This window comes from Salmo salar, chromosome ssa20, assembly GCF_905237065.1.
Source record: "Salmo salar chromosome ssa20, Ssal_v3.1, whole genome shotgun sequence".
Lineage (NCBI taxonomy): Eukaryota > Metazoa > Chordata > Actinopteri > Salmoniformes > Salmonidae > Salmo > Salmo salar.
Genome location: NC_059461.1, coordinates 1,849,171 through 1,870,760, shown reverse-complemented (window position 1 = coordinate 1,870,760; position 21,590 = coordinate 1,849,171). Strand labels below are relative to the sequence as shown.

Here is a 21,590-nt window from a genome sequence, read left to right as displayed (position 1 = left end):
GGTGACAAGCTGCTGCCATCTCATGTGACAAAAGCAGTGGTGTGGCATTTACAAGGAATCGAAACACTTGTTAGGTAAAGTATAAACAATACGTTTTGATTATTTAATTTACCTCCAACATGGTTGGCACTACTTTTACTGATCTCACATTTCTGTATTTTCCAGAGGTATGTGTAGTTAGGCTGTCTTCCTTCAGGAACATGTGGGAAAATTGTTGCCCCACATCAAGCTCAGGACAGACCTGCAGTTGTCTCTGGGGGTCCCTATTGAACCACCAAGCAAAGATGTCAGGACGCATTACAGCTTTGATTTTGCGCAACAAGCAAGCAACATTTCCTCCTTTATACTAATTAAGGACATAGACTGATGGGTTCTGATTTTCAAAAACTTGAAAATATGAAATATACTTATTCATACCACTGAGGGAGAGGGGAATATATAACGTTTATATTCTATCAGGATATGTTATTGTTAGCCATCAAGGATCCTATGGGAGGAGAAGAGACAGTTTGGTAAAGTCACCATGATCGTCATGAGTTGGGGAGGAGTGAGGAATATGGGCAGAAGTCAGGTTAGATGAAGTGAGGAAGAACATAAACAGAGGTGTATTGGCTGTTCAGATGTGTAAGCAGGGGCTGAGCATAGGAGAAAGGGTTAAATACCAGTGCTTGTGTGAATAGGTTTGTCTTATGCAGCTGTATGACCCAGTGGGTGAATAAACTTAGTTTAAACTTTACTAAGCGTCTGAGTTGACTAATTAGAACCTGACACACACACATAGGAAGCAGGCAAATACCTTTCACTGATCTGTGTAAAGACAGATTGACAAAAGAAAAACAATTAAGATTAATTCAAATTGTTATTTTGTTTGAAGGTGCACTATCCTTCTGACCCTATGCAGCCAGGTCTTATCTACTTTTTAAATCCTCACAAGAGTGGCTTGTTTGGTGTCTGCTGTGAAGGAATGCCACAACAAGTCAACTACTTGATTGATGAAGGCATGTCATCCAGCAAAGGCAGCAGCACAGTCAACTACATGCACCATTTCTTCACCAACTACGGAGTTGGGGAAACATGTGGACCTGAATTGTGATAACTGCAATGGCCAAAACAAGAACAAGTTTGTGCTCTGGTATTGTGCCTGGCGGACCATGCACATGCTCTGGACTTTTACTTCCTGATCACAGGCCACACCAAGTTTGCCCCCCAACTGATGCTTCGGCCTCATCAAGCAGCACCTCAGAAAGACCAGCGTGAACACTTTGTCCGTGATTGCTGGTGCTGTGAAGGACAGCACTGTGACAGGAGTCAACATCCCACAGCTGGTTGGACTGTAGGACAGTACGGTGGTGGAAATCTATGGCTGGCAACACCTAACTCCATACTTCAGGCCACTGCCACAGATCAAGCAGTACCAGCACTACAGGTGAATATCATTTATCAAATTGTACGAGGTTATTCTTCTTATCTAAAAATGGGAGGTGAATTGATGGGTGGGGCTGGCTTGGGGCTCCCAAATGGCGCAGCGGTCTAAGACACTGCATCTCAGTGCAAGAGGCTTCACTGCAGTACCTGGTTCGAATCCAGGCTGCGTCACATCCGGCCGTGATTGGGAGTCCCATAGAGCAGCACACAATTGGCCCAGAGTGCTCCGGGTTTGGCCGGGGTAGGCCGTCATTGTAAATAAGAATTTTGTTCTTAACTCACTTGCCTAGTTAAAGGTTAAATAAAATTCATGTTGTGCAAGGTTGTGATGTCTTCAATTGTTTTTGTTATTTCCTGTTTTAAAGCTTCGATGCTCTGGAGCTTGGTGTTGTCGCCGAGGAGCATTCGGACTCAGTCGGGACCAGCGCAGTGCTGACATCCTTCCTCCCATAGATGTTCCGCCTGTACAAGCACCACCTGGACTGGACACAGCTAGACAAGCGTATCTTTTGAGAAGATCAGGGAGATTTGCGACAGAGGCTATGGACATCACACGCCCTGCACCAAAGTCAAGGGCAGGACAGAAACAGGCTCCCTGAATATAGATTCCCTTGTTCATGCGTGGTTCAGACAGACCAGCTCATCACTGGGGGTAAGTTCCCAGTAACCAGCACTATCTGCAGTGCCTCTATTCACATGACTCTTACACACCATCATTCGTTGCTGATACATTTTTTTATTTATTTATCCTTCTGCTCAGCCACTTTACCCCTGATTGTATGCATATCACTCACCTCATCTATCACTGATATGGTTATTGATATTGTTCTTGTACATACTGTATATAAAAAAATATATATTTCTCTACTGGCATTGACACTTTTTCCTTTACATTGACACTTTTTGATATTGCTACTATGCAAGTAACCATTTCACTGTACCAATTACACCTTCTGTAGAGATCCAGCCACTTAGCAAGAGTTTGGATGGGGGTTACAGCATTTCTTTCACATGGACCATCAATTTAGACATGTGTGTCTGGGTAAGTGTCATCTATTTATAACATATTTTTATCTGGACACTTTGTTCACCTGGAATTGTTCATCGTTGTAGGCTACTACTTTCACCACTTAGTCTTACTCTTTACTACACTACTCACTGTTAGCACATGACCTCACATGTGAATCTTTAAAGAGATGGGTGGGGCTGGCTTAAAATGGTGTGAACAATCCTGAATGGGTGTACACAAAGAGCTCTCCAGTAGGTGTCCCAAAACAGTCAAGGGCCATTTTCTCAAAAGTGGGGTTACAAGTTTCATCAACTTTCAAAGCAGTATTACTTTCCCATTGTTCCTCAAATGCAGTGTATGACATGCCATTTTGTAGCTCGGGATAAAAGCAGAGACAAATGTAAAAAACACAATTTCACATTTTGCTACATAAGACTGAATCAAGGCTGCCAATCACATTTCTTTCTCTTCTGCATCGTTTTCTGAAGTCTAGGTCTCAGCTTGAAAACTTGAGATCATCTACCCATCCCAATCCCACAACCCGACACTCCTTGGTGATTGGTCATGTTGGATGTCCATCACTGTGACACCTTGGTCTTTTAAAGAGACACAGGATGCGAGGTCATCCTCTCTGTCAGTAGCCCCTGTGGCCAACGATGCACAACTAGAGCATGCTGGGAGTAGAGCAGGGGCTGCTGGGAGCAGAGGGGACAATGGGAAGGGACTTGGGCAATCAGACCTTTTACATCTCATCATCGACCTTCAGCACCTGACCTAAAAAGACTCCCGCCTTTCATAAAAATGTGTGCATGACCGCATGTGTGAGAGAGATGGCCTGATCTCAAAACACTGTGTAGAAAAGTGAAACCAAGATACTTACAAATACATGGAGGGCAGTGGAGGGAACGCGAACATCGGCACACACTCCGGAGGTCGTTTCCGTGTTTTCGAGTGATGTTCCGTACGAGTTCCCAGGACGACGCCTGCCAACAGAGAGGAGAGCCGTCAAACTAGTAATCACCTCAAACACGCAGACAATCAAAAACAAAAAGCATGGAGGGAAGTCGAAATACAACCATATGTTCACAGAACTCATAGCACAACATGCAATGGTCCCAGGGAAGCCAGTGCATGGTCAGAGAGCAGAGCGATGGAAGTGGGAAGTAGTCAGGGAACTCTTGTCAGGAAGCAAATGGAAGCCAGGGATTTCTAGGATCCCAAATCAGTTGCCGCTAATGGCCAAACTAGACCGCAAGCGTAGCATAGCTGAAACGGTAACCAACGAGACATGCAGAAGCAACTCACAACTGTCTCACTTCATTTTAGTCTGTTTTTATGCTAACGGAAAGGAAAACGCAACACTTGCAGGGTAGTTTCGGAGTAAATCCACACAGGAAATCCTTCAAACAAACTAGGCTACATACTATATGCAATACGCTATAGCCAAGTGACACAGTAGTTAAATAGTGTAGGAGCGGTTGCCAACTGTAAACAACTTTAGCTAGCAAGCTAACCATCATGGAGCTAAACATTTTACTTATTTACAATAAGCCAACAACGGCACCGCTCTTTGCTAACAAACGTAATGCTGCCTCAAACTGATAAGAGAAAGACGTGAAATTACCATGGTATAATAGACTTCATATCTAACAACCCATATACACACATATACGTATACATATATACACACACACACACACACACACAATTTTACTGCTTACCAAAGTTGACTGGCCAACTTAATGATCCTGCTTTATGGAACACCCCAAAGTCTCCACGCTTGTTCACATACAAAGATGCAGGTGCTTTGAAAAGCATGTCAGTATGTGATATTTGCACCCTAATGAGGGTAGACTTACTAGAGGGAGCACTTTGGAATTATCAAACAAATTACTCCATTCACAGATGGAATTAGTCTTACTCAAAACAAGCAATAAAAAAAGAAAAAGGAAACATTCAGCAAGAGTTCCAGAATTTATGAATTTGCATAAATATGATCAAAAAAGCCATTGAATTACTACCAAAGCAAAAGTTATGCCCGAGACCCCTTTTTAAATCAATCGATCAGTTTAAGATTTGATGGTCAGTCGATAAGTGCCACTGTCATTTCCAGATTTGGCCCTAGATAAATCCAACGTGGGAAACTAATAATCTGACCAAGTGTGTTAATTTGTTTTCACTGAGAAGACAAATTTAATAGTGCCATCATCCTGGATTATTTTTAGTAGCTACATCAAGATGCCTCCTCTAAACACACACACACACACACACACACACACACACACACACACACACACAGCTGTGAGCCCTACAGACACCACAGTGACGTTTCACCTGGAGTCTGGAGGAAGGAGTCCGGGCTGCACAGACTCAGATACGCTGCAGACGGACAGACAGAGAGAAGCCATCAACAGGATGGACACACCCACCCAAAGGATCCACAGTAACATCAGGGAAAATGTTTGAAAATGTAATGCAAAAGAAAACGAAAAAGCCCTTTCCAGGGGTGTATTCATTAACGCACACTGTTGCAATACTTTCTGCAACTCTTCCGTTTGATGCCTTATGAACACAACCCAGGACAGACGACCAGACAGACACCCATAGAGCGGAAGACTTCAGACTCGCCACACAGAGAACCAAGCAAACGCCTACGTACCCAAATATGTTGGAGATTGAGTCCAACAGACCGCTTTGAGGAGGCTGTCCGGAGATACGTTTACTACGAGAGAGGAACACAGAGAGGGTTATTTCATACGCGACGCAACACCTCCGCCAAAAATATACATTCCGGTCCAGAAACAACCCTAGCCCCTTGTGTAGATTTGAAATATTGAGAATAAAATCAGACTTTGGTTGAAAAACTAGGGTATTTCAATTACTTTCAAGACACATTTGAAAGTACAGCACCAATCAAAAGTCCAGACTTTCAAGGGCTTTTCTTTATTTTTACTATTTTCTACACTGTAGAATAATAGTTAAGACATCAAAACCATGAAATAACACATGGAATCATGTAGTAACCAAAAGTGATAAATCAAAATATATTTTATATTTCAGATTGTTCAAAAAGACCACCCTTTTCTGTGATGACAGCTTTGCACACTCTTGGCATTCTCTCAACCAGCTTCATGAGGTAGTCAATTGGAATGCATTTTAATTAGCAGGCGTGCCTTGTTAATTTGTGGAATTTCTTTCCTTTTTAATGCATTTGAGTCAATCAGTTGTGTTGTGACAAGGTAGGGGTGGTATACAGAAGATAGTCCTATTTGGTAAAAGACCAAGTCCATATTATGGAAAGAACTGCTCAAATAAGCAAAGAGAAACAACAGTCCATAATTACTTTAAGACATGAAGGTCAGTTAATCAGGCACACTTCAAGAAGTTTGAATGTTTCTACAATTGCAGTCGCAAAAACCATCAACGCTATGATAAAACTGGCTCGCATGAGGATCGCCACAGGAAAGGAAAACCCAGAGTTAACTTTGCAGCAAAGAGTGTGTTCATTAGAGTTACCACCCTCAGAAATTGCCCAAATAAATGCTTTACAAGTTCAAGTAACAGACATCAACTGTTCAGAAGACAGTGAGTCAGACCTTCTTGGTCGAATTGCTGCAAAGAAACAACTGAAGGACACCAACAAGAAGAGACTTGCTTGGGCCAAGAAACACAAGCTATAGAAATTAGACAGGTGGCAATCTGAACTTTGGTCTGATGAGTCCAAATTTTAAATTTTTGGTTCCAACCGCTGTGTCTTTGTGAGACGCAGAGTTAGTGAAAGGATGATCTCTGCATGTGTAGTTCCCACCGTGAAGCATGGAGGAAGTTGGTGTGATGAAGGTGGGGTGCTTTGCTGGTGACACTCTCAGTGATTTATATAGAATTCAAGGCACACAACCAGCATGGCTACCACAGCATTCTGCAGCGATATCCCATCTGGTTTGTGCTTAGTGGGACTATCATTTGTTTTTAACAGGTCAATGACCCAACACACCTCCAGGCTGCATAAGGGCTATTTGACCAAGGAGAGTGATGGAGTGCTGCAGCAGATGACCTGGCCTCCAATCACCCGACCTCAACCCAATTGAGATGGTTTGGGATAAGTTGGACTGCAGAGTGAAGGAAAAGCAGCAAAGTGCTCAGCATATGTGGGAACTCCTTCAAGACATGAAAAAGCATTCCAGGTGAAGCTGGTTGAGAGAATGCCAAGAGTGTGCAAAGCTGTAATTAAGGCAAAGGGTGGCTACTTTGAAGAATCTCAAATATATTTTGATTTGTTTGACACTTTTGGTTACTACATGATTCCATGTGTTATTTCATAGTTTTGATATCTTGACTATTATTCTACAATGTAGAAAACAGTAAAAATAAAGAAACACCCTTGAATGAGTAGGTGTGTCCAAACTTTGACTGGTACTGCAAGTATTTGGATTATATATTTATTAGTTGAATATTGGAATGTATTTGGAAATACACCGCGTATTTTCTAATAGAACAAATAAATACTCCCATGCATTTCAACCCAGGTCCGTATGGTACTTGGATTTATTTTATAATTTAAAAAAAAAATCTGAATAGTGGGCTTTTTATAGTAAGTTAATTTGAAAATGTTGATTTGGGCCACATTATTTGAAAATACTCAAATACACAGAAAATATGTATTTAAGAACAAATCATTTGAACCCAGGTATGGTATAAACAATATGCCGACTTAAGATTTCACCCAAGCGTTTCATAGTGGAGCTATTTCCATATCGTTTAGATCTATCAAATTCTTAGATCTACATCATGTGTGTAGAATTGGCTATAGGGGCCGTTTCTGGACAGGGTTTCACTAAGAATATGTTTGAGTCACACTCCCACCTGGGGGTGCGGCTGAGCGGCCGGTTAGGAGAGGCCTCTCTAGTGCCTTTCCCAGAATCCTCAGCTAGAACCTCGATGTCGTCATCCCTGAGAACAGGAGACCAGAAAAGTCATAACCACCAATCCTAGGGCTGAGTCTCAATTGTAATTCCTTGATCCCTCGCATCCGTTCTTGCCATAACTAACTGTGTAGTGAGATATGCATTTAAATATTTAAAATTGTATACATTTGATTAATAAAATATTTAAATGAGTCATCTTCCTCAAATATTGAACCGAGAATGAAGGACTTTGCAACAGTAAAGGAAATCTGATTGGTCCTCAACTCGTCGCTCAAACACTTCATTCAGGATAAAGTGGAGTTAGCCTGCCACGGAAAAGGTTAAAGCTGATGCATTCCTTGCCAAAGAAATGTACCTGACAAAAAGGTGAGTCACCCCGAGTTGAGTTAAGAACTGACCAGTTTAGCTCACAAACTACTCTATTCTGCTTCGTAGTATATCCCTCTGCTCAGAACAGTCTGTGGTTCTATGGTAAATAATACTCACGGGTCCATGGGCAGGGGCTCCTTTGCAGCGTCTGCAAGCTCCTTCTGAAGCTTGGCTTGCCTGCGCCTGGAACGAAAAGCATGAAAATAACTAGATAAAATGCACCCATTACTGGATTACACAACCTAAACACTTATTTGGAAGGTTTTACTTAAAAATGAATGTGACATGTGGTCATCCTGCCTGCTTTAGTTGAATCCATTGACTGCTAGTTGCTCCGGATAAGAGTGTCTGCTACATGATTAAAATACAAAAAGTAGTAAAATTGCATGCAGGCCACTTGGGGGCACCTAGAAGATCGATCGCTGAGCCACAACTGGGTCTCCAAGCCTTCTCAGCTCCAAGCCACCCACCCAGTTGCTCCATGCACCCTTACCACAATAAGATATGATACAATTAGAGCTGAGTCAAGCTGTGATGCCCTGGTTCACTCACTTGTAGGTTCGGTTTATGTAAAATATGGAGTGCTAAAGCTTGGAATCAATAAAATGTGACAGAGACAACACAAGGTTGTTTTCCTCAAGAAATAGAACATGCTTCATATTTTGTTTCGTTGCCATGATACTTCCAGGTATCAGGACAACCCCACTTACTTGCAGTCTTTCTCGTTTTCCGCATTGAGCTTGTTGGCCTCTTGGGATTTCTCAGCCATCCAGCGCGACACCAACTCCTGGTTGTCATCAGTGGTGCGCCGCAGCTTCTCCTCCAGGGCACCGAAGGTGATCTGCAGGGCGTCGTACTCATCCTTCAGCGTCTGGTTGGCCTGCTCCAGGTCCTGCAGCTGACCACGCAGCTCCCGGCACTCTCCCTCCAGCTCGGCAATCTGCCGCTGGTACTCCTCCATCCTGGCAGATGAGATTGGCAGAAACATTTAGTCATATCAGGGGGAAAAGAAGGAAAGACGATTTGGGATGGTCAGCTGCAATGTCAAATAATCTAATCTGACCACCATTTGCCTCACGCATAGAGTTGATCAGGCTGGCAACTGGCAACTCTTTGATTGAGGCCTGTTGAATGTCCCACTCCTCTTCAATGGCTATGCAACGTTGCTGGATATTGGCGGGAACTGGAACATGCTGTCGTACACGTTGATCCAGAACACCCTTAAAGTATGGGTCGCGACGTGTTCGAGTAAATTTATAATTATGTCATTAATTACTAGAATTGATTTGGCCAAGTGCAACTGTGCTCCCTGTTCAGTGCGCTCTGCTTAGCAGCGGTGCCTCTGCTCAGCTTGGCAGCGGTGCCTCTGCTCAGCCTGGCAGCTAAGCGAGTGGGAGGGAGATGTGCTTCGTGGTTTACCGGATCTTTTTTCGGCAGTTTTCTTGAAGATCACTCCGCAACCCACTAGCCGCAGCGCTGTCGTTCAGCAGCAGATGGGCTGTCTGCCACTAACTTGTCATTCCCACTCACCGCTGTCATCGAATTGACTCAAGCTAGCCAGAAGTTCTGACAGATCAATCGTTTTGAAACAAATACAGTGATGAGTTTCTCACTCTTGGTTTCATACAAACATTGACAAATAACGAGGAGCGCCCACAATGTGTTGTGTGGAGAAGTGCTTAGTAATGGGTCTCAAAACGAATAAATTAAAATGACACGTCCTGACCAAACATCCACAGCATGACAGTAAACCCAGGGACCCCTTTCAGAACAGGGTAGAATGCTTCAGGCAGGTGCGCAACTTTCACTGGGGACGGGACATGTCCCCCCCACCTTCTGAAATTGCATTTTTGTCCCCCCCACAGTTTGATCATTGCAATGTGATACACAAAGTAGCAACAGTGTGCTTTGGGACCATGCGGACGCCTCCGAGCGGTTGGGTAGGCTGTTTGGAGTGTTCAACCGGCTGGATTTAAGACCTTGCGGACACCACAGAGCGGGCTGACATGCTGTGTGAAGGCAAAGCTCCTGGAAGGCTGGCTGGACCAGCATGGGAGAGTTGAGCATAGTTCAGTGTGTATGTGTTGTGCTCTTTTACCAAGTTGTAAAAGCAAGTAGAGCAAAAACTGGCAACTCTTTAGTTGACTGATGTAGCTGGGAAGGTAATTGCTGTTTAAGTTAACTAGTGTTTATTCACAGTGCTGAGCTAGTATTGTAACTGATGTAACTTTAGCTAATGTTTCATCCCCTCTTGACTGAGGTGAGAGAATCAGATACGCTAGCTAGTAGCTACAATAGCCAGGTCAGAGAGAGAAAGCTGGCCTAAAGTTGGCTAACATTAGCTATTGTTTTTGCCTCAATCCCACTAGACCGGAATCAAACAATGAAACCATCAGCCAAACGATTGAATCTGTTTTTTTCAGTGCAATGTCAGTTTAATAGGCCTGTATGGCAATGTAATGTTATTGAGCTGTCGGTTTCCCAAGCTAATTACCTACTTTTCACACTGACAATTTTAAACAGCTATAATGCTACAGGTTTCACTGTCATGGAGCACAGTAGAGGCCTGCGTGGGACCCATTTCTTTATCCCGCTCCCGCCCACATCCACAGCTTTTCATGCGAACTCCTCCCCCACCCGGTGGCTTTCTGTCCAACACCCACCCGCACCCACAATGTTATTTTAGGTGTATGTGATGCAGCGCACTTCGCGCTTCAACCTCACGGTGGTTGAGTGCCCTCCACTTGTTTCCATTATCAATATCCTATTTACAGACACTGTTGTAAACTGTAAACATATTTAAGGTTACTGCCACATGTATTTAGCCTACTCTATTTCAGTGAGACCACACATACTAGGAGAGGTAGGCAACTGAAGTTGAAGCAGCGAATCGAGTAGGTGAATGCAAAAATAAATATTTTAATACAACAGGTAGGATAATGCATACAAAGCAGAGAGAGGACCATTTCTAAATAGTCTGCGGGACAACAAAAATATTTTCATCCCAAAGTCGCCTGTGACTGACCGCTGCGCCGTAATGATCCGTCGGGACCTGCAGTCATCCCACGGGAATGCAGCCCTCTAGTGCACAACACTGCTCACCAGCAGGGTCAGACAGCCAGGGAAGGACCAGTCCACGGGTTTTTCTGTATATTAAAAATATCAGTGAATGATACAAAGTTCCATCTTGAATTGATGGGTAGCTAGAGGAAAGTAGTTTAAGCTTAAAGCTACAGTCTGGAATCTGGGAATAATCGTAAATTCAATAATTGAACTGATTCTATTATTGGATAATATGATGTATAAAATGTTATGTACCAAGGTAATTATTTGTCATGCCTCATCTTAGGAGGATCAGTTGGTGACGTTTCAGCAGGGTCAGGGAAGACCAGTCTGACAGAGCTGAGGTGAATTTTTGCAGATACTTTATTCTCTCTGAAAAAAAATGGCATTTGGCGTGTCCAATGTTAACCTGTCTGGGCTAGGGGGCAGTATTTTCACGGCCGGATGAAAAACGTACCCAATTTAAACAGGTTACTACTCTGGCCCAGAAACTAGAATATGCATATTATTAGTAGATTTGGATAGAAAACACTGAAGTTTCTAAAACTGTTTGAATGGTGTCTGAGTATAACAACTCATATGGCAGGCAAAAACCTGAGAAAAAGTCAACCAGGAAGTGGAGGATCTGAGAATTGTAGTTCTTTCTAGTCCCTTTCGAAACTACAGTATCCGTGGGGTTACGTTGCACTTCCTAAGGCTTCCATTGGCTGTCTAAAGACTTCAGAAAGTGGTTTGAGCATTCTTCTGTCACTGGGCAGATAATAGGAGCTCAGTTTCTGAGTGGACTGCCTGGCAACAAAGGGATTGGATATGGGCGGTCACGCTGTTCCTTTTTCTCCTTGAATGCATATGCCATTGTCCGGTTTAACGCAATTTTGACGTAAAAAAATACCATAAAGATTGATTTTAAACAGCGTTTGACATGCTTCTAAGTACAGTAATGGAACATTTTGACTTTGTCTCTGGTTCCGCGCTCGTGCGTTATGCCTTTGGATAAGTGATCTGTACGCATGAACAAAACGGAGGTATTTGGACATAAATATGGATTATTTGGAACGAAAACATTTCTTGTGGAAGTAGCAGTCCTGGGAGTGCATTCTGACGAAGATCAGCAAAGGTAAGAGAATATTTCTAATACTAATTCTGAGTTTAGGTTGCCCCGAACTTGGCAGGTGTCTGTATAGCTCACCGTGATGGCTGAGCTATGTACTCAGAATATTGAAAAATGTGCTTTCTCCGTAAAGCTATTTTAAAATCTGACACAGCGGTTGCATCCAGGGGTAGTCCATCTATAATTCTTTAAATAATTGTTGTATATTTTGTCAACGTTTATGATGAGAATTTTTGTAAATTGATGTGCACATTCACAGGACGTTTTGGTGGGAATACATTTTCTGAACATCATGCGCCAATGTAAAATGCTGTTTTTGGATATAAATATGAACTTTATCGAACAAAACATATATGTATTGTGTAACAATGTCCTAGGAGTGTCATCTGATGAAGATTGTCAAAGGTTAGTGCTTCATTTAGCTGTGTTTTGGGTTTTATTGACACATGTCCTTGCTTGGAAAATGGCTGTGTGATTATTTTTGTCTATGTACTATAACATAATCTAATGTTTTGCTTTCGCTGTAAAGCCTTTTTGAAATTGGACAATGTGGTTACATCAAGGAGAAGTGCATCTTTAAAATGGTGTATGTTTGAGAAAGTTGAATTATGACATTGTTGTTTTTGAATTTGCCGCCCTGATATTTCACACGCTAGCGTCCCACTTAGCCCATAGAAGTTAAAGGCAGGTCTGACAAACCTCAAGTTGATTTCCAAACTGAATAAAGGTTGGTTTTTGATGACAGAAAACAAGTAAAACAAAAATGTGAGGAAGACCTGGAAGAAGCTATTGATGATGATGATTAACTTCTCTAGGGCCAGTGGGACGAAATCGTCCCACCTACGTAACAGCCAGTGGAATCCTGTGGCGCGTTATTCAAATACCTTAGAAATGCCATTACTTCAATTTCTCTAACATATGACTATTTTACACCATTTTAAAGACAAGACTCTCGTTAATCTAACCACACTGTCCGATTTCAAAAAGGCTTTACAACAAAAGCAAAACATTCGATTATGTCAGCAGAGTACCCAGTCAGAAATAATCAGACACCCATTTTTCAAGCTAGCATATGTCACATAAACCCAAACCACAGCTAAATGCAGCACTAACCTTTGATGATCGTCATCAGATGACACACCTAGGACATTATGTTATACAATACATGCATGTTTTGTTCAATCAAGTTCATATTTATATCAAAAACCAGCTTTTTACATTAGCATGTGACGTTCAGAACTAGCATACCCCCCGCAAACTTCCGGTGAATTTACTAAATTACTCACGATAAACGTTCACAAAAAACATAATTATTTTAAGAATTATAGATACAGAACTCCTCTATGCACTCGCTATGTCCGATTTTAAAATAGCTCTTCGGTGAAAGCACATTTTGCAATATTCTAAGTAGATAGCCCGGCATCACAGGGCTAGCTATTTAGACACCCACCAAGTTTAGCCCTCACCAAAGTCAGATTTACTATAAGAAAAATGTTATTACCTTTGCTGTTCTTCGTCAGATTGCACTCCCAGGACTTCTACTTCAATAACAAATGTTGGTTTGGTTCAAAATAATCCATAGTTATGTTCAAATATTCTCTGTTTTGTTCGTGCGTTCAAGACACTATCCGAAGTGTAAAGAAGGGTGACGCGCACGACCCGTTTCGTGACAAAAAAATTCTAAATATTCCATTACCGTACTTCGAAGCATGTCAACCGCTGTTTAAAATCAATTTTTATGCCATTTCTCTCATAAAAAAGTGATAATATTCCGACCGGGAAAGCGTGTTTACATTCAAAGAGAGAGAAAATAAAAACATGGGATCCCCTCGTGCACGAGCCTAAGTCTGATGGTCCTCTGATAGACCACTTAACCAAAGGCGCTAAAGTTTTTCAGCCAGCGGCCGGAATTACATCATTCAGCTTTTTCCCGGGTTCTGAGAGCCTATGGGAGCCGTAGGAAGTGTCACGTTACAGCAAAGATCCTAAATTTTCAATAAACAGAGCCAAGAAGCCCAAGGAATGGTCAGAGAGGGTACTTCCTGTACAGAATCTTCTCAGGTTTTTGCCTGCCATATGAGTTCTGTTATACTCACAGACACCATTCAAACAGTTTTAGAAACTTTAGGTTGTTTTCTATCCAAAGCCAATAATTATATGCATATTCTAGTTTCTGGGCAGTAGTAATAACCAGATTAAATCGGGTACGTTTTTTTATCCGGCCGTGTAAATACTGCCCCCTAGCCCTAACAGGTTAAGGGTTAAAAGATATACATTTTAACATTTTTTTTTTTTTTACATTTTAGTCATTTAGCAGACGCTCTTATCCAGAGCGACTTACAGTAGTGAATGCATACATTTCCTTTCATGGATTTTTTTTTTTGTACTGGCCCCCCGTGGGAATCGAACCCACAACGCTGGCGTTGCATACACCATGCTGGCGTTGCAAACACCATGCTCTACCAACTGAGCCACAGGGAATGACGGGGGATTCAAACATATCTTAGACAAACTACAGTAATTTAAGAACATCCATAGAAAGAACTATATGCCAGTGAAACTGAATTACATGGACTCAGAAATGTCATTCCTCTGCTGAGGTGTAAAACAAAAGGGGACTCCGTTCATCCACCTCTGGCCTGCTCGCCTCCCTACCTCTGAGGAAGCACAGTTCCCGCTCAGCCCAGTCAAAACTGTTCGCTGCTCTGGCACCCCAATGGTGGAACAAGCTCCCTCACGACGCCAGGACAGCGGAGTCAAACACCACCTTCCGGAGACACCTGAAACCCCACCTCTTCAAGGAATACCTGGGATAGGATAAAGTAATCCTTCTAACCCCCCCCCCTTAAAAGATTTAGATGCACTATTGTAAAGTGGTTGTTCCACTGGATATTATAGGTGAATGCACCAATTTGTAAGTCGCTCTGGATAAGAGCGTCTGCTAAATGACTAAAATGTAAATGTAAAAAAATGGGACACATTTGCATATGTTATGTCTTGTGAAGGCTGGCTGAATTCTTTCAAAGAGTATGTTATTTTATCTCAACATGCCTACAGATTCTCCCTTTTCCTTGGTTTGTTTGCTTATCTGAAGAAACTATGAAACCAAGCACTTATAACAGCTAAGTAACGCATTTCCAATAACTGGAAGGTTGGTTATCCTCCCGAAATGTCAAGTTAAGTATCACTAGCTTTGATGTATTACAAGATTAAGGGTATACTGGGCAACTGTCATAAGGTCTGGATGCCTTACATGGAATATAGTGCAAATAAAGGAGTCTATTGAAAACTAGAGGTCGACCGATTAAATCGGAATGGCAGATTAATTAGGGCCGATTTCATAACAAATCGGAAATCTGTATTTTTGAAAGCCATTTTTTTTTTTAACACCTTTATTTAACTAGGCAAGTCAGTTAAGAACACATTCTTATTTTCAATGACGGCCTAGGAACGGTGGGTTAACTGCCTTGTTCAGGGGCAGAACGACAGATTTTTACCTTGTCAGCTCGGGGATTCAATCTTGCAACCTTACGGTTAACTAGTTCAACGCTCTAACCACCTGCTTTACATTGCACTCCACGAGGAGCCTGCCTGTTACGCGAATGCAGTAAGAAGCCACGGTAAGTTGCTAGCTAGCATTAAACTTATCTTATAAAAAAACAATCAATCATAATCACTAGTTAACTACACATGGTTGATGATTTTACTACTTTATTTAGCCTGTCCTGCGTTGCATATAATCGCTTAGGTACACGTTGCTCCAACCATAAACATCAATGCCTTTCTTAAAATCAATACACAAGTATATATTTTTAAACCTGCATATTTAGATAATATTGCCTGCTAACATGAATTTCTTTTAACTAGGGAAAATGTGTCACTTCTCTTGCAGAGTCAGGGTATATGCAGCAGTTTGGGCCGCCTGGCTCGTTGCCGAACTGTGAAGACTATTTCTTCCTAACAAAGACAGCTGACTTCGCCAAACGGGGGATGATTTAACAAAAGCGCATTTGCGAAAAAAGCACAATCGTTGCACGACTGTACCTAACCATAAACATCAATGCCTTTCTTGAAATCAATACACAGAAGTATATATTTTTAAACCTGCATATTTATCTAAAAGAAATCCAGGTTAGCAGGCAATATTAACCAGGTGAATTTGTGTCATTTTGCATTCATTGCACGCAGAGTCAGGGTATATGCAACAGTTTGGGCCGCCTGGCTCGTTGAACTAATTTGCCAGAATTTTACGTAATTATGACATAACATTGAAGGTTGTGCAATGTAACAGGAATATTTAGACTTAGGGATGCCACCCGTTAGATAAAATACGGAACCGTTCCGTATTTCACTGACAGGAAAAACGTTTTGTTTGAGATAATAGTTTCCGGATTCGACCATATTAATGACCTAAGGCTCGTATTTCTGTGTGTTATTATGTTATAATTAAGTCTGATTTCATAGAGCAGTCTGACTGAGCGATGGTAGGCAGCAGCAGGCTCGTAAGCGTTCATTCAAACAGCACTTTTGTGTGTTTGCCAGCAGCCCTTCGCAATGCATTGCACTGTTTGACTTCAAGCCTGTCAACTCCCAAGATGAGGCTGGTGTAACCAATGTGAAATGGCTAGCTAGTTTGCCAGGTGCGCGCTAATAGCGTTTCAAACGTCACTCGCTCTGAGACTTGGAGTAGTTTTTCCCCTTGCTCTACATGGGTAACGCTATGGCTGTTGTCGATGTGTTCCTGGTTCGAGCGAGGAGAGGGACGGAAGCTATACTGTTAGACAGGCAATACTAAAGTGCCTATAAGAACATCCAATAGTCAAAGGTATATGAAATACAAATCGTATAGAGAGAAATAGTCCTATAATTCCTATAATAACTACAACCTAAAACTTCTTACCTGGGAATATTGAAGACTCATATGAAAGCTGGTGGTTCCTTTAACATGTTCTCATGTTCTGAGCAAGGAACTTAAACGTTAGCTTTTTTACATGGCACATATTGCACTTTTACTTTCTTCTCCAACACTTTGTTTTGCATTATTTAAACCAAATTGAACATGTTTCATTATTTATTTGAGGCTAAATTGATTTTATTGATGTATTTTATTAACTTAAAATAAGTGTTCATTCAGTATTGTTGTAATTGTCATTATTACAAATAAAGAAAATGTAAAATTATAATTATTTTTATAAATTGGCCGATTAACCTCTTGACGGTCACCTAGGATAGGGGGCGCCAGAGCGCATTTTGAAAGAAATTCGTGCCCATTTTAAATGGCCTCCTACTCAATCTCAGAAGCTAGGATATGCATATAATTAATACTTGTGGATAGAAAACACCCTAAAGTTTCTAAAACTGTTTGAATGGTGTCAGTGAGTATAACAGAACTCATATGGCAGTCAAAACCCCGAGACAGATCGAAACAGGAAGTGGAATTCTGAATTGCAAATCCAACTTCATCCCGCTGCCTATTAATCACACCGTGAGCTATGGTTCATTGAGCACTTCCTATTGCTTCCACTAGATGTCCCCAGTCTTTACAAAGTGGTTTGAGTCTCCTACTGTTAAAACTGAATGAATGAGACGCTGTGGAACGTGGTCACACGGAGAGGGCCATCACCATTATGACGCCGGCGCCCCTGGTTACCCTCCACTTTCGAAACACAATGCAATCGTCCCCTCTCTTGTTGAAAAACGCCCTGAAGATTTATGTTATACAACGTTTGACATGTTTGAACGAACCTAAATGGGAAAAAAATGCATTTTCTCGAAATGGCTGTCCCGTGGCCGACGGAGCATTTTGATCAGCCTTCAGACGCGCTAACAAGAACAAGCTCTTGGAACATAAAGGAGTAATTTTTTCGAACGAAAATACATTTGTTGTGGACCTGGGATTCCTGGAAGTGCTTTCTGATGAAGACAACCAAAGGTAAGGGATTATTGACAATAGTATACAATACTAGATGTGATATGCGATTGTTCCAAGATGGCGCTGACCTGTAACGGTAGCCTATTTTTCAGAGTATCGCATCCCCTTTGATCGCAAAGTGTGATTACCCAGTAAAGTTAATTTTAAATCTGGCATTACAGGTGCTTTCAAGAGATATTCATCTATAAATCTTAGAATGACAATATTACATTTAAAAATGTTTTCGAATAGTAATTTAGTAAATCGTAGCTCTGTTTCATCGGATGCATTTGAGGGAAAATAGTTAGTCAATGTTACGCGCCGATGTAAAATGCTGTTTATATATAAATATGAACTTTATTGAACAAAAGAATGCATGTATTGTGTAACATGATGTCCTAGGGGTGTCATCTGATGAAGATTGTCAAAGGTTAGTGCTGCATTTAGCTGTTTTTTGGTTATTTGTGATGCATGTGGTTGGTCGGAAAATGGCTATGTGGCTACTTTTACGATATACTCCTCTAACATAATCTAATGTTTTGCTTTTGCTGTAAAGCCTTTTTGAAATCGGACAACGTAGTTCGATTCAGGAGAGGTGTATCTATAAAACGATATAATTTGAGAAAAAAAATGAAAAAAAAAAAATGTTATGCTAATGGCGATATGATTTTTTGCTGGATGTCCGTCCCGAGGCCGCACAGGGGTTAATCGGCATCGGCTTTTTTTGGTCCTCCAATAATCGGTATCGGCGTTGAAAAATCATAGTCGGTCGACCTCTATTGAAAACATGCCCACGTCAGGGGAGACACCCATTTAGGCAATCCCTAGCTGTTGGGCTGCTCAGTCCTGGCGGTCTGCCGTTCTGTGGGTTGTCACTGGCATTGGCCCAACACACCCAAAACTAAGACCCTAAAGCTGAGTTGGGTGTGTTGGGTTGGGGCGCTGCAGTGTGGTAAACCCCTAGGGACAGAACGGGGCAACCCAGCTAGTATGCAAGTAAAAATAGTTGTACATTACCATTTGTCCTGTGAGATTAATATGGAGAAATTGCTGTTTGTGTGTTAAATGTATATTTGAGGAGTATCTGGGTTATTTATAAAATTGTAACCTTTTCCTTGGGAATTAAAACAATTTAAGGTGGGAACTGGGAAGGAAATTGTATTGGGATGGAGTTGAGTTATTGACTAGACTGATGGGGGTCGGGCGTGCAGGCGGCTCAGGCTTGCTGCTCGGTCTGGCTGAAATTTGAGAGAGGATGTCTTAGTAAAGACAATCAAAAGTCTGTAGTTTTTCAAGAGTTGTTCATTTGTTAGTCTATTGGTTAAAGGTGCAACACAATATTTATTACCGAATTACCTTTGATCGAGTTGTCTTATCAATCACTTAAACATATTTAATAATGATATCTTACCTAGCTAGACTGGGCATTTTTGCTTACTTTTTATTCTAAATAGAGACGGCTTATTGGATTGTGTATAAATGCAGGAAATTAGCTTTAGATGCCACCCCCAAAAAAAATCTGGGAGAGGACGACCCCCCCCCCCCACCCCACCAGGTTACGTCACACCCACTTCTAAAACCAAAGCGGCACCCCTGGCTTCAGGAAACAGTGCTTCAACAGTGGAATAGTAAGTCAGCTCTCAAGGCATTGTCGTCCTTTTATAACAGGTGATGCTACTGTAAGCAGAAATAAGGGATTACTATACGGTGAATCTCTCTTTCAAACAATCACCTTGTACACAGCTAAAAGCTAGCTAAAAACTGATACTGCAACCCTAAGTAACAGTAAAGATGAAAAATCCAGGCCTACTGTACATGTTACTGTTGAAAACACGTCTAGGTTGGAACTGTTGCTGTTAAAATAAAAGTAATAATTTTTATTCTTTACTGGAATAAACTTAAGCAAGATGCTTTGAGGCAAACACTCACAGTTCTGGGTTGCTCATCTACTGGTACAGCAGGAAGCAGTCTCCTGCCTGACTGAGATAGCAGTAGACGTTCTGATCCAGTTTGGCACCACATACCTATACGAGTCAGTGTTCTCAACTCTTGCATACTTAAAAAACAAGTACAGGGCCTCCTGAGTGGCGCAGCGGGGTCTGCAGCATTGCTACAGACCCAGGTTCGATCCCAGGCTGTGTCACAGCCAGCCATGACCGGGAAACGCATGAGGCAGCGCACAATTGGCCCAGCATCGTCCAGGCTAGGGGAGAGATTTCCTTGTCCAATCACACTCTAGCGACTACTTGTGGCAGGACGGACTTCAAATAGACAGCTGGACGGCGTTTCCTCCAACAATGGTGCGGCTGGCTTCCAGGTAAAGCGAGCAGTGTGTCAAGAAGCAATGCGGCTTGGCAGGGATGTGTTTCGGAGGACGCATGGCTCTCAACCCTTTGTCTCTCCCGAGTTGGGACAAGACTAACTACCAATTGGATATCATGAAATTGGGGGTGGAAAAAAATAAGTGCTTTTACCCCTTAACAAGTACAGAATCAACGCTGCATATGACATCAGGGTTGCAGTCAAATGGCAGCCAGAATAGACCTGCTTGTTTAAACCGTCAACCAGCCAAACAACTCTCATTAGGATTGCGTGTTTGTGTTTTCTGGTCTACATCCGTGTGATGTGATCAGATTATTACAGTTCATAATAAAAATTGTATTTTAATAGTCACAGTTCCAACCTATACTTTTTTAAGTAAGATGAAAAATGCTCAGGCCTACTGTACATCTGTATTGTTACTTAGGGTTGCACTCAAAAACTTAGCTTGTGTGTTCTGTTAGACGTGATCAAAGTTTATTCCTGTTCAGAATAAACATTCTTTATTGAATTTTAACAGCAACAGTTCAAACCTAGACAGATATGTAAGCGTTTTTAAAATGGGGATCAAACATGAATAGCTATTTATGAGTATTTAAATGTAATTGTTTTTAGTTGTCTATATTGCATTTGTTTTTGGCATAAGGGCAATGTAATGTACCCATATTTACGTCTAGTTTCAGGTCTTCCTGGGTCCCAGGAAACTAGAAATTCTGTTTTGGGTCCCAGGCTGAAAAAGTTTAAGAACCCCTGATTCAGAGCATCCCAACCAGCCTGAATGGGTAACACGTCTGGTGAGTATGTAGGCCATGGAAGAACTGGGACAGTTTCAGCTTCCAGGAATAGTGCACAGATCCTTGCGACATGGGGCCGTGCATTATCATGCTGAAACATGATGGTGGCGGATGAATGGCACGACAATGGGCATGAGGATTTCATCACGGTCTCTCTGTGCATTGAAATTGCCATCGATAAAATGCAATTGTGTTTGTTGGCTGTAGCTTATTCATGCCTATACCATAACCCCAACATGGGGCACTCCGTTCACATCAGAAAACTGCTCGCCCACACGATGCCATACACGTGGTCTGTTATGAGGCCGGTTTGACGTACTGCCAAATTGAAGCGATTTATGGTAGAGAAATGAACACTCGATTATCTGGCAACAGTTCTGGTGGACATTCCTGCAGTCAGCATGCCAATTGCATGCTCCCTTAACTTCTGACATCTGTGGCATTATTACAAAAATGCACATTTTACAGTGGCCTTGTGTCACCAGCACAAGGTGCATCAGTATAATGATCATGTTGTTTAATCAACTTCTTGATATGCCATGTGTCAGGTGGATGGATTATCTTGTCAGAGGAGAAATGCTCACTAACTGGAATGTAAAGAAATTTGTGCACTAAATGAGAGAAATAAGCTTTTTGTGCATATGGACATTTTATGGGATCTTTA

General features: G+C 41.8%; 1 protein-coding gene and 1 non-coding gene across 3 annotated transcripts in view; both read right to left on the bottom strand.

Annotated features, from left to right (window-relative positions):
* atg16l1 (ATG16 autophagy related 16-like 1 (S. cerevisiae)) overlaps positions 1–21,590 on the bottom strand; it is a 64,177-nt gene that overhangs the window by 24,729 nt on the left and 17,858 nt on the right. Inside the window, exons 6-11 of one of the 2 annotated variants that reach the window (XM_014159976.2) lie at positions 8,439–8,690; positions 7,846–7,911; positions 7,298–7,384; positions 5,094–5,156; positions 4,769–4,813; positions 3,315–3,417 (exon numbers count right to left, since the gene is read on the bottom strand). In XM_014159976.2, the coding sequence (XP_014015451.1) occupies positions 3,315–3,417; positions 4,769–4,813; positions 5,094–5,156; positions 7,298–7,384; positions 7,846–7,911; positions 8,439–8,690 (616 nt within the window). The remainder of the gene's footprint in view (positions 1–3,314; positions 3,418–4,768; positions 4,814–5,093; positions 5,157–7,297; positions 7,385–7,845; positions 7,912–8,438; positions 8,691–21,590) is intronic. The other variant, XM_014159977.2, reaches the window with a different exon arrangement.
* Positions 2,927–3,195, bottom strand: LOC123729362 (small Cajal body-specific RNA 6). The gene has a single exon (XR_006761148.1).